We start from the raw sequence: 13087 nt of genomic DNA on the forward strand, positions 1-13087 counted from the left end.
TCACCTCCCAATCTGCCATGGAAGAGATAACAGCAAGCCACAGAAAAAGGGCAGATAGCCTGTCACTCTGGTCTCCAGGCATCACGTGCCCCAAGTGCCCCCACATTGCTGCCTGTCTCATAGAGAACTCCCCTCTCCCTGACCATCCATTGGCCTGAAGTCTCTTCTCCTCTCCAACGTTCTCCCCCTGCTGGAATCCTCAAAAGAAGTGGGTAGGCCTAACCAACTGGTGCTGCCCCCCAGCTGGCAAGGCCCCAGGGCTCTGGGAGAAGGCCAGTCCCTCAGGGTCGGGACCCCTGTAGTCCTGGGATGAGGAGCCATGGCAGACGGAAAGGCAAAGCTGCCCTGAAATGCCAGTTGTCCAGGGGGACCTTGGAGGAATTAGAGGAGGTTATGGATGGAAGTGTCAGACTCCTTGAGTGCTGTCCACTGTCCATGGAAGCAGCCCTGCCATGGCCAGCTCCAGATTAGGCCAGAGGCTGCTGCTGCTGACCACCCACCCTGGACTCTCAAAGGCTCAGCACTGGTCCCACAGCTGGTACCCTGGAGGGAAGTGAGCCTCCAGCTCATCCCAGCACGCTCAGCATGCCCCAAGGTCCCCAGGTGGGAGACGGGTCTCCCCATCTTGAGTGGGAGGAAGAAGGTGCTGGCTGGGGCTCCTTCACCTACTTTGACCTGCGATTGGAGCAGTGAGGGCAGGCTGCAGTCTTGGCTCCCCTCTGAGGAAGGGTTCCGGGCACTGCAGCAGGCACCCCACACCAGATTGCCCATAGCCTCCCAAGCAAAGCCCTGGCTCCCTGTGAGGACAGTGTGCCCTGGGTGAGCAGGACCACAGGCTAATGGACCCTCTGCAGGAAACAGCACTTGGGCACAGACACTGCTGGTAAGTAGGGTTAGAGGCCCTCAGCACTGGCCACCAGTGAGTATCGTGGCTAAGGACTGGGGCAATGTGGGTGGAATAGGGGGTAATGAGATACCACTGCCACGGCACTCCCAGCTGGTGGTGCCCCTGCTGTGCACAGCAGGGTGCCATCTGCTAGCCTTCCTATTTCCCAGAATCCTAGACAGTTTCTATTTATGTTAGATTAATGTAAAAGATTAGAAGTCACTAGTGGAGTAGGAAATAATTGTACTAAAAACCTCCATAAATAAGACAGTGACTGCAGTGGGGTCCCCCAGGCTTCTTTCTTGTCAAAGGAACCAGTGTGTCTCCCTGCCAGTGGAAAGAGGTGAGGGGTGCAACCTCTGACAGGTAGCAGAGCCGCGAGAACCGGGTGGTCACCGACTTGGCACTAGGAATGACTCCGTAATCGCAGAGCTCCCCGAGGCCGTAGCAGAAGACAAGTGTGTGGAGATAGATTATTACTATTTTGCACATTGTATTTTAAAGTGCACCAGGAGAGCGCGGTAACTAGTGAAGAAAGTGGTAGATCCTATAAGCAAAATCTTAGGCCTAATGTGAGTCGGTGTGAGCTCAGGCGTTTCCGTATCAGGTTTGTTTAGGGTAGGCAACGCCGCACGCCCAGGAAGCTGGAAGGCTCCCACGCTGGTCCTCTAGGAGCCTGCAGACGCGCGGGTGGCCGCATCCTGCTCGGTGAGGCCGAGTTGGGAAAGAAGGGGACGGACTAGACAGCAGCTTGGAGACTAGGTGACCAGAGCTTCCGCTAGAATGACCGTCCCCTTCCCGTGCAGACTGGACCCCGAGCGCCGCGCCCCACCCCGCAATAAAGATGTGAGGTCCCCGAAGTTGTTGCCTCGAGTTCTCTCCTTCCTCTCCCTCCCACACTGAGACCCTTCCCCGTGTGCAGTCTGAAGGGACGCGGGCATGGCTCGCAGGCGGAAGGGACACCGGGTGGGACCGGGCCCCATAGGGAAGGGACAACCAGAGCCCGCGAGCTGGGGGTGGCCGCAGACGTTGGAAGGCTAGGCTAGCGCGCCAACCCGAGCGGGTTCTTGGGGACCAGAGGACAGAAAGCGTGAAAGACCGCGGACTCCACATCCCATGGTGCTCCGCGGCCGCTTCCGGGCCCCCGTGATGCCCTGCGGCGCGCCGGGCTCCGGGCGATCTGGGTCATGCTGCGTCCGCTGAGCCGCCTGGGTGCGCGACCCCCGTGCGGGCCGCCAGCCCCGCTTCTGCTACCAGCGCGCGGCCGCAAGACCCGCCACGACCCGCCGACCAAGTCCAAAGTCGGGCGCGTGGCGACGCCGCCCAGAGTGGATCCTGCGGAGTTCTTCGTGCTGTCGGAGCGTTACCGGCAGTACCGCCAAACCGTGCGCGCCCTGAGGTGTGTGTGACGGAAGGGGAGGTGGCCGCCGAGGGGGTGTGTTGGGGTGGGCGGGCGAAGAGGGTGCCGACTTTGGTCGCGTCTCCGCCCAGGCTGGAGTTCGTGTCCGAGGTGCGAAGGAAGGTGTACGAGGCCCGGGAAGGGGTCCTGGCAGAGCGAAAGGCGCGGGAGGATGCCACTGAGCACCGCGAGCTGATGGCCTGGAACCAGGCGGAGAACCAGCGGCTGCAGGAGCTACGGTGAGCCCGGACGGGGTGGGGCCAGGCCGCCTGGCCGGCCCTGGGCAACCCAGCCAGCCGAGTCTCTGCCTCTTGCCTCTCCCAGGATAGAGAGGCTGCGGCAGGAGGCGCGGGACCGGGAACAGCAGCAGGCCGAGGAGGAAGCCCGCCAGGCCCGAGAGGCAGAGGCCTGTGTGCAGCTCAAGGAGCGAGAAGTGCTGCAGCTGCAGGTGAGACCCGTCTCCGTAGGGTGGGGCTGGAGGCCGGGAGCTTAACCTGGGCGGTCATCGAAGTCCTGGGCGCTGGAAGTGAGGCGCTGGCGGGTGCTGCCTGAATCTTGAGAGTTAACAGGTGAGGATTTGGAAGAGGAGTGTAGGAGAGTGCCCGGCAGGTGCAAAGACCCGGAGGTGAGAGTTGACACTGGAAAGTGTTCAAGTAGCTAGCGCGTGGTAAGATGGCCTGAGGGAGGGGACCCCCCCCCCCATCCACAAGGAGAGGCAGAGGCCTGTGTGCAGCTCAAGGAGCAAGAAGTGCTGCAGCTGCGGGTGAGTCCCGCATTCTGCCTTATGGGTGATGAAGTCATTGAAGGGTTAAATATTTAGGCTAGGATTGGAAGGTGTGAGACAAAAGCAGGAGGGATCCAGCGAGAGTGGATGAAGCTTGAATTAAAGTAATAGAGGAGAAGGGGGTGTTTGAAAGAGATTAAGAGGGACCCAGGCAACATTGAGAGACTGATTCCACCCATTGGGACACTGGATTGTCACAACTGCTGCGCTTGGGGTTCTGGCTGAAGAGTCCTGTGGATGGTTAAGAAAGAGGAATGTGACAAGCTGCCTAATGTTATCCCCTGGAAGGTCATTGGTACACTCAAAGGGACCTGGGCTCCGAGCATCCTTCCCTAGGGAGAGCTGGAGCCTGTCCCTCAGTGGGCTAGAGGCCAAGAGGCTGTGTGAGCAGGCTGGCTTGTGCTGGGGGCTGCATTCAGCTGGTCTTCTCTCTCCCAATAGGAGGAGGCAAAAAACTTCATCACTCGAGAAAACCTGGAGGCGCGGGTGGAAGAAGCATTGGACTCCCCAAAGAACTACAACTGGGCCGTTACCAGAGAGGGGCTGGTGGTCAGGCCACAGCACAAGGGCTCCTAAGGGCCCAGTAAGGACAGTGCCGGCCCAGGGACCATGTGTGTATGGGGGTAGGAGGGTTGCGTCTGACCTAGAATAAAGCAGTTGTCATTTCTTATGAAGAAGGAAGCTCAACCTGTTCCAGTGTGGCCCTGATATTCTCACCTCTGCACCCACCACTTGCTCAGAAACTCCTCCACACACTGCACTGCTCTGCCCCCAAGTACAACTCTCAGCACAGCACCAGACCCTAGAGGTTTCCATCTGACAGAGGAGCAGACTGTCATAGTCGCCTGGTCAACTCCTGAGTATCATCAAGGGCAGTAGTTGGCACATTATAGTCATGGGCCACATCTGGCCTACTACCTGTTTTTATAAATAAAAATGTATTGGAACACAGCCACACCCATTCATTGCTTTCACACTACCATGACAGAGATGAGTAGTTGCAACAGAGACTATAGGACTAGTGAAGTCTAAAATATTTGTTCTCTGGCTTTTTACAGAAGTTTGCTTACCCCTGATCTAGGGGTTTATCTAGGGGATACAGCCAGGAGCAAGTATCACCTGGTACCTGAGACACAAGCTCACCACACTGGCCAAAGACCTGTTTCTGCTTGACCAGGGGCTTTGCTGGGCAGGACCTGGTGTGCCCAGGGCACAGAAGGCCAGGTGGAGACCCCATTTCTTTGGGTAGCCATTTCTACTGCATCCCTCCTGACACTGCCAGCTTCCTTGGACCAGGTGGGTGCTGGCTGGGGAGGCCTGGTTGATCCAGGCTTTACAAGGTCAGTGTGGCTTGTCAAGCATTTGGATCAAGCCCCGTGGGTACCAGAAACACTTGTGATTAAAGTTCACAAGGTTAAATAAGGGAACATAGAGATACATGGCCGCTATTCAGGCCCTCAAGCAACATCTGGAATGAGGTTAAAGAAACATGTTTCTCTGAGCAGAGCTGCCACTTCTTTGCCACCATTTACTTGAACTTGCCCAGATACCACAAGAGGAAAAAGGATGGAATCCCAGCTTCCTTCCTGAACGCCCACATTGTAGAGAGGGCCTGGGAACCACCAAGAAATGAAAACCTTTTAGGGAATGTGGACAATCCCTCACATTCAGATGAGGAAGCAGGCAATAGAAGTACAAGGGCCCTGAGAGCGATGGCCTCCCTCCTCAGGCTGGTAATAGCTCCTCTTTTCCCTGGCACCATACCTGGGCCCAGCACATTGAAGTTCTTGCTTTCAGATGCTCAATGTAACTAATGGGGTGAGAGCTGATGGGCGCACACAGACCATGGATTGGCAACTGTGGCAGTGTCCCATGCGAAAGCCCTGGGCTTTGTTGTGGGGAGTAGATAGACTATCTGATCCCCTGCAGTAGAAGCCTTTGGTGAGCTTTCACATGGGACACTGGGCCTGTGCCAGGAAGTCCAGTTTCATTCTTTCCAAGTCCCTTCCCCTCTGCAGCAGGATCCAGACATAAGCCATCTGTCTTCAGGCAGAGGAGACAGTGTGATGTGTTCTCAAAGTTCTGTCTTTGGGCCACTTTTCCTGCACTGCCATCCTTCAGTGTCCTGCATGAGGCCATCACTGCTGATGCCAGTATAGCATTCAGAGCCACCTGTAAACCAAGCTTCAATGTACAACCATCTTGTTGGTCTAGGCACAAATGGGCATCTCACCGATACCTTCTGGGTGAACTCCAGTCCCATGTGTACCTGCCTCTAATGGATGCAGAGTGCTGCTAAGTGCCCAGGTAGGCTATCAGATCCCACCCAGTCCGGGTGGCAGAGTTACGTGGTCTCCCACAGAAGAAGGCTTAATCTCCAATAGAACCCTGACAGTTAACCTGACGGGCATGGACTTGCTCAAACCAGTGTGTCTTCTGATTCTTGCCTCAAGTCCAAATATAGTTTGGATCTGATACAGACAATGTGAGCCCAGATCACCTCGAGAATCTTCTTTTGCTCAAAGCCCTACTTGAGGGTAGCAGATTTGAAGGCTACCCAGTAAATGCATTTGGAGCATAATACCCAAAATTAAGGGCTTTCAGCGAGATTTGAAGAGGCCTACCTACCATGCTTTGTGCACAGTGGGGTAGAAGGTAGATTGGCAGAGAAGTGCAATTTGTGTTTCACTGCGGAGAGAGGTAGGCTGACCCCCAGGAACTTTGCTGGGTGAGCAGTTTTCCCCCAGGATTTATCTTCCCAATTGAGCATAGATGTTTTACCAAGATACCCAGATTCTTGCCCCTTCCAGTTTTCCAGGAAAGCAGCATGGTGCCCATAAGGTAGACCACTGTGATGTCCTGGGAGTAGGTGGTCAAGGTCTTGAGGATGAGGTACAGACTTGTAGAGTCGTTCACCTCTTGGGCAGCCAGGTGAAGACAGACTGCCTGCAGTGGTCCAAGCAGACGAGGAAGGAGAATATTTTGCCACATGAATGGGTGCTGGGTGCCTCCTTAACCTATTCCATCATGGAGGCCACACTAGACCTGAGTAAGCCTAAAGTTAGTCCCTGTGTTTTTTTAGTATACTCCAAATTTTCTACATGGAATACAATCACAGGTATTCAATATTTTATGAAATCTTTGTAAGAGTTCCCCCTGAACTTACCCTGTGGTTATTTCCCTGACACAAGTACAGAGGTGAAATGGATACCTAGGAAACAAGCCCAGTTGGCTGCTGAAATAAAGGCATTTCGGGCAGGAAAAAAATGCTTGAACTCTTTCCTTCCCAAATAGGAAGTCAAAAGCAATGCTTGGGCCAGCCCGGTGGCTCAGGTGGTTGGAGCTCCGTGCTCCTAACTCCGAAGGCTGCCAGTTCGATTCCCACATGGGCCAGTGGGCTCTCAACCACAAGGTTGCTGGTTCGACTCCCGCAAGGGATGGTGGGTAGGGCCCCCTGCAACTAGCAACACTAACTGGACCTGGAGCTGAGCTGCGCCCTCCACAACTAAGATTGAAAGGACAACTTGACTTGGAAAAAAAGTCCTGGAAGTACACACTGTTCCCCAATAAAGTCCTGTTCCCCTTCCCCAATAAAATCTTTAAAACAACAAAAAAAAGCAATGCTTGCAACCCCAAAATCCTGAGAAAGTTAGGCCTAGTGACGATGCACCCATTTCTCTAGTTGGGTGCATTAATGAATATCTCCTCAGTGCAGGTAAGTGCATAAACCATAAATGTGAAGCTTAATGAATTATTTGAAAGTGAACATCCATGTCGAGAAACAACACTGTCTGAGTCAAATTCATAGTTAGGTTTACAAGGCCTTGAGGTCAAGAACCTGAAAGGGAGAATCCCAGTGTACTGCCACAAAAGGCAGTAAAGCGACATGGTCAGAGCTGCATAAGCCCAGTACTCCAGAGGCTCTGTGTGTCACAGACATCCAATAATCTTCCCCAAATGTTTGGGCATTTCCCCTTGCTGAGGGTAAGTGGTTAAAAGTCTCTCCGGGAAGTTGTGCTATATTTCACACTCTTATTTGTTTTTCTTTAAAATCCTAACTACTGAAGGAGAGAGATGGTCTGGGAGTGGGATTTTGTGCCTGGGAAATTCATAACAGGTATAAATGTGAGCCATGGCACCTTTGCCTGTCCCTGCCAGAGCCCACAATTGATTGTGCTGGCTGACCCGCCGCTGCTGCTGTTGGAGCTGCAGGGCCCCTGCAGAACTCAGGAGCCACACTCACCCACCACTGGTACCATGCAGGTGCCAGAGGTGCCCCAGAAGCTTAGGGAACCATGGATTCACCGTTCCTCTGACCTTAACTACAGATCTTTTGCCAGTAATTCCTAGGTTATTGTCATAATGGAAGCCAGCTAGCAAGGAAGTCTGGGAAATATGGTGTGTAGGCCTCCAGTCTCCTGTGGAGCTGAGAGCATTAGATGAATAATGGGTATAAAACAATTTCTTAGAAGCACTGTTTCTCACAAATTATTTAGAGTGAGATAGGAGAATTATTTTGTGGGGCCTTTTTAAAATAAGATGAAATTAAATTTGGGATAGTAATATATTTTTGACAATTAGGGATTTATACTTTCTGAAATTTTACAAAAGTTATTAATAACTACAAACATAGCATATCATTAGCTTGGTTTTTTAATCTGAAAAACATGCTGATACATTTAAATGTAATTTTGTCTAAAAATGAATATAGTTTAATCACAACTTTTAAAAACAAATTGTATTTCTCAAGAAGGGTTTCATGTAAAATATCTTCAAGTTAACGTCCGGCAAAAGTCATTATTAAAATATATCTCCCCCCCCCCCCCCCCTGCCGCCCACCTTCTTCCGCCTCCCCCCACCCCCACTCCGGTTCAAACCATTGTTTCTCAGTATAGTTGTGTCAGACACAGCTCCCTGGCCCATTTTGGTTCCAGGGCCTTTTGTGAGTTTATAATAGAAATAAAATAAGACCTTGTAGGGCCGGCCTGCCGGCCTGCCGGCCTGCTGGCCCTGTGGCTCAGGCGGCTGGAGCTCTGTGCTCCTAACTCCGAAGGCTGCCTGTTCGATTCCCACATGGGCCAGTGGACTCTCAACCAAAAGGTTACCGGTTGGACTCCTCGACTCCCGCAAGGGATGGTGGGCTGCGCCCCCCGTAACTAACAACAGCAACTGGACCTGGACCTGGAGCTGAGCTATGCCCTCACAACTAAGATTGAAAGGACAACAACTTGACTTGGAAAAAAGTCCTGGAAGTACACACTGTTCCCCAATAAAGTCCTGTTCCCCTTCCCCAATAAAAATTTAAAAAGACCTTGTAAAAAAACATCTCCAAGAGAGATGGGAGTGTTTGCCTGATTGCCCCACTCACTGGTGCAATCACTCACTGGTGCAATCCAGAAATCCATATGAATAAATTGAAAATAGAGAAAGCGCCATGAGAGGCTAGCTTAGTGGTTAGAAGCCTAGTGCAATCTGCCACAGGGTTTGAATCCCAGCTGCTTCTTACTACTTGAGTGTCCTTGGGAACATTTCTTAGTCTCTCTGTGCCTCAGTTTCCTCAAAAGTAAAGTAGGGATACCGTGTTTCCCCGAAAATAAGACCAACCGGAAAGACCAACCGGACAATCAGCTCTAATACATCTTTTGGAGCAAAAGTTAATATAAGACCCAGTCTTATTTTACTATAATAGAAGAACGGGTATAATATAATATAATATAATATAATATAATATAATATAATATAATATAAAATACCGGTCTTATATTAATTTTTGCTCCAAAAGACACATTAGAGCTGATGGTCCGGCTAGGTCTTATTTTCGGGGAAACGGTAATATTAGTATCAACCTAGAAGATTGTTGTGGCAATTGAGCCATTCATGTAAAGTTGAGTTCAGTACCTGCGACATAGTAAGTGCTAAATAAATACACGTTAAATGTTGTTATTATTATTACTTTTAATGAAACTAGAGAATGGCCTCAAACTCATGCTATGAACTAACAATTATGTGCTAAATACAGTCAAATTGGGAGTGAATCTCTGGAGGCCAACATCTGCCCTGCAGCTCCCCTTACCTCCAGCAGAGGGCAGTCTCATCAAGACAGTAACAGAGCCCCCAAAAATGTAAAAGATAAGATTGGTAAATTTGACTAGAGTAGTCCCCGTTGTCTGTGGGAATGTTCCAAGACCCCCAGTGGATGCCGGAAACCACAGATAGTACAGAACCCGTACTATGTGTTTTTTTTATATATATATATATGCATACCTTTTCACTTAATGGAAGCACTTTTCATCTTTTGTGGCATCTCCAATTGCCAGCATCACGGCTCTTGTGCTTTGTGGACATTATTAAGTAAAATAAGGGTTGCTTGAACACAATCACTGTGATACTGGAACAGGCGATCTGATCACTGAGAAAGCTACTAAGTGACTGACAGGTGGGTAATGTATACAGCATGAGTATGCTGGAAAAAGGGATGATTCATGTTCTAAATAGAATAGAGCAGGTCAGTGCAAAATTTTGTCATGCTACTCAGAACAGCATGCAATTTAAAACTTATGAATTGTTTATTTCTGGAATTTTCCATTTAATATTTTTGGACTATGGTAATTGTGGGTAACTGAAACCACAGGAAACAAAACTGCAGGTAAGGGAAGACTACTGTATTCTATTGTATACATTTATTTATTCCATTTTACTGTTTATGAACATCTCGTCCAGCTTGGGACTATTACAAATAGTGCCACTATGTCAACATCCTTGTTTTTGTTGCTCATTATGTATGTGTGTCTGGAGTGGAATTGCTAGATCATATCGGTGTGTATGTTCAGTGTAGTAATATTGCCAAACAGCTTTCCTAAGTAGTTGTACCAATCTATATTCCCTCCAGCAGTGTATAAAGGTTCCCATTGTTCTATAGAGGTGTGATCAAAAAATACTGTAAATGCTGCTGCCAAGTGCCAGTCAATGGAAAGGCAGGAATTTTCAATACAGGAAGCAGTGCGTCAAACCTTAGTAACAATATGTGACAAGTTTCAACTTGTTCAGTGCAGTCAGTCAGGTGTGAGCTATAGTTGAGAGAAGGTGTATTTTAAAGTGTGCCGTAAATCATGGATCACGAACAATGCATTAACATGAAAAGGGCAAACAGTTTCATCCTCTATCATGACAATGCTCCGTGTCACACATCACTTCTGGTACAGCAATTTCTGTCAAATAAAAACATTATGGTGTGTCCTCGTCCACCGTATTCACCGAATCTGGCACCACGCGACTTCTGGCTCTTTCCCAAAGTCAAAATGACCATGAAATAAAAATGTTTTGAATTGATTCAGGACATCAAGGCAGCCATGACAGCACAATTAAAAATACATATGAAAGAGGACTTCCAGAACTGTTTCAAATAATGGGATAAGTGTGTTCAAAGCGAGGAGGAGTATTTTGAGGGGGCTTAATGGCAATGCGTCTTTTACTGTAATAAATTTTTTTAAATTTAAACATTCACCATATTTTTTATCACACCTCAAATAAATTTTACTCTGATAAATAAAAGTAAAGGAGAAATATTCCCCATCACAAGCACAAGATGATATAGTGAGAAGCGACCATATAAATTTGTAGGCCACGAAAGTGGAAAGGGCATCATATGAATGCACTCTTTTGTGTAAAAATGTGTTGCTCTTATAGTAATAACAAAATAGATTGTTTTCTACCCACCCCACCCCCAAAACTGATGCATGAGTTGCATGCCTTGTATCCTTTGTCCCTGAAAAAGAGATGCTGTACACAGTGGACCTCTGCATTTTGGCATCTACATTGGCCACATTTGAAAGTGCTGCTCTGACCATTTACCAGGACCAGAAGGGTGGTCAGTTTTGAGGTTCATCCAGGGCAAGAGGACACCACGGAGATCCACCTGGGAGGAGGGCACCTCTGCCTTTTAGGCTTTATGACCCAGCAGGTCCTCTCATGCTCAAGATGTCCACAGCTGATCAGAATGCTGGGGGAGCCTGTGTCCTGCCCCAGCGGAATCTCACATCAGAAGTCCCTAAGGTTTTCAAAGATATAAACCTTTTTGACAAACCACAAGCTCCTCTTGAAAAACAGCTCTTTCCTTACCCACCAGCCCTGCTAGATACCACCTGATGTTGAGACTTCAGGTGTTTATCAATCCACTTTTTCTCTATAACAAACCACTGCAAACCTTAGTTGTCTGAGATAATAAATATGTATCACTTCTCAAGAGACTCTGGGTCAGCTGATGATTCTTTTGCTCTTGGTTGGGCTCATTCATGCATGTGTGGTCAGCTGTGGGTCAGATAAGCAGCATGGGCAGACATGCTCTGAATTCATGCTCCTCCCTCAACTCATATTTGTGACTTCATAGGGAGTGGTAAATGTCCAGTTGACCAAAAAAGGAAAAAAAGGGAGTCCAGTTTTCTGGCGGCTCATATCCAGATGGCTATGGTAGTGCTGTCTTGCTCCTGAGTGGCCCTGAAGGACAGTAAGGAGATGAATTTCTCCAGCTGTCAATACTTGAAACATTACATTGCAACCACTTGACCTGGAACTAGAGTGAACCTTAGGGACAGACAAGTAGCTAATGATTTGGCTGGATGATAAAGGACTTGAGACTTAGTAGGAATGTGTTCGGGGTATAGTAACACGGAGGTTTGTGGAAAGGTGCGGATGGACCTCTCAGAATGTAACTAAAGTTGGAGAATATTTGTGTCCCTTTTGGAAGCTCACCCAAAGGACCCCCTGCAGAGTCGCTCTCAAGAATCAGGAGGACAATGTGACTTGGGCACATCAGACATCTTCTATCCACATTCACCCCAATCCTTGCTCAGTGGACTCACGAACAAAGCGGTCATGACGGCAGGGACTGCGGCTGTGTGTGGGTTCAAGCACAGGGGCTTTCCCTCACCAAGGCTGACCTGGCTGCCACCACTGCTGACAGCCTAACCCACCAACAGCTGAGACCAAAGTTGGGCACCGTTCCCAGCCAGCCACTGCCAGCACCAACATTTATAGACACTGAATGCCTCATTCAGCATGACAGATACTTCGCCAAATTGCTGATTTTTTTTTACAGTGAAAAACTTTCATATTTAGAATTAGCCAGCTGGACTCTGTAGATGATCCCATTTTGCTGGCAACATCCAAAGCATCGTCGTCAGGAGCCAGTGGAACCTGTGCCTTCTTCTCTCCATCAGGCCGATCAGGGTGCTGACCTTGGCCCCGTCAATGTCACGGAGCTTCTTCCCAGCCTGTTTGATCTGGTGCTTGTTGGCCTTGACACCCACAATGAACACACGTGTACTGTTGGCTTCTAGCTTCCTCATGCTGACTTGGCATTTAAGGGAACATGGTGGTGGCAGTGGTCAAGCTTGTTTCTCCTGGGGCGCTCTTCTGAGGATATTTAGGCTGCCTTCAGAGGTTGGAAAGTGAGTGATGTGCAGATCTTTTTTGTGTGTGGCTGTGGATGCCTTTCAGCACTGCTTTCTTTGCCTTCAAAGCCTTTGCTTTGGCTTTGGGAGAGGTGGGGGCTTCCTTCTTCGCTTTCGGCACCATCTTCATGAAAAGGCCCCACTAAAATGCTTTTAATCAAGGAATGCCCTTGTGGGGACAGAGTTCCAGAGAGCAGTTTCCAGGCTCTCGCCCTCATGTGGAAAGGTGCTCACTCGGGTAGTAAATGGCCATCAACTGTGATTGGATGGCCATCAGCTGTGGCTAGTTGGCCATCAGCTGTAACCAGTGAGCCATTGGCCACTAATATAACTGCCGTGGCTACGCTAGCGGCAAATGGGGGCTAGCAAGAAGATGGTGCCTGGCAAGCGCGGATTGCAGTTAGGGCGGCGGGTTGCGGACAGTGTGGCTCCTGCTTCCTGTGTCTCCAACCCAGCTGCCAGTGAGAATATAGTGGTATGACTCCCCTATCTATGGCTCCGTGGGTGTCCCTTTGTGGCCTCACCATGTCCTGTGTTTTTATGTGGGGAGCGGGACCAGAGACCCCGCA

At 49.5% G+C, this 13087-nt stretch overlaps 1 protein-coding gene and 1 pseudogene across 1 annotated transcript; both read left to right on the forward strand.

The window, feature by feature from the left end:
* Window positions 1-365: 365 nt before the first annotated feature.
* On the forward strand, window positions 366-978 carry GNRH2P (gonadotropin releasing hormone 2 pseudogene; annotated as a pseudogene).
* A 1047-nt stretch (window positions 979-2025) lies between these two features.
* Window positions 2026-4020, forward strand: MRPS26 (mitochondrial ribosomal protein S26). Its single transcript, XM_019733708.2, has 4 exons — window positions 2026-2285; window positions 2378-2524; window positions 2610-2733; window positions 3511-4020. The coding sequence occupies exons 1-4, from the start codon at window positions 2074-2076 to the stop codon at window positions 3643-3645; spliced, it is 618 nt and encodes a 205-aa protein (XP_019589267.2). The 5' UTR covers window positions 2026-2073; the 3' UTR covers window positions 3646-4020.
* The last annotated feature ends 9067 nt before the right edge of the window (window positions 4021-13087 follow it).

This window comes from Rhinolophus sinicus, linkage group LG13 (genome assembly GCF_036562045.2).
Source record: "Rhinolophus sinicus isolate RSC01 linkage group LG13, ASM3656204v1, whole genome shotgun sequence".
Classification (NCBI taxonomy): domain Eukaryota; kingdom Metazoa; phylum Chordata; class Mammalia; order Chiroptera; family Rhinolophidae; genus Rhinolophus; species Rhinolophus sinicus.

What these genes read in the sequence shown, in the direction of transcription:
- MRPS26 (XM_019733708.2), top strand. Translation starts at nt 2,074, where the DNA reads ATGCTGCGTCCGCTGAGCCGCCTGGGTGCGCGACCCCCGTGCGGGCCG. An exon ending in CAGCGGCTGCAGGAGCTACG is followed by an intron (nt 2,525 to 2,609) that starts GTGAGCCCGGAC and finishes TGCCTCTCCCAG; the next exon opens with GATAGAGAGGCTGCGGCAGG. An exon ending in GAGAAGTGCTGCAGCTGCAG is followed by an intron (nt 2,734 to 3,510) that starts GTGAGACCCGTC and finishes CTCTCCCAATAG; the next exon opens with GAGGAGGCAAAAAACTTCAT.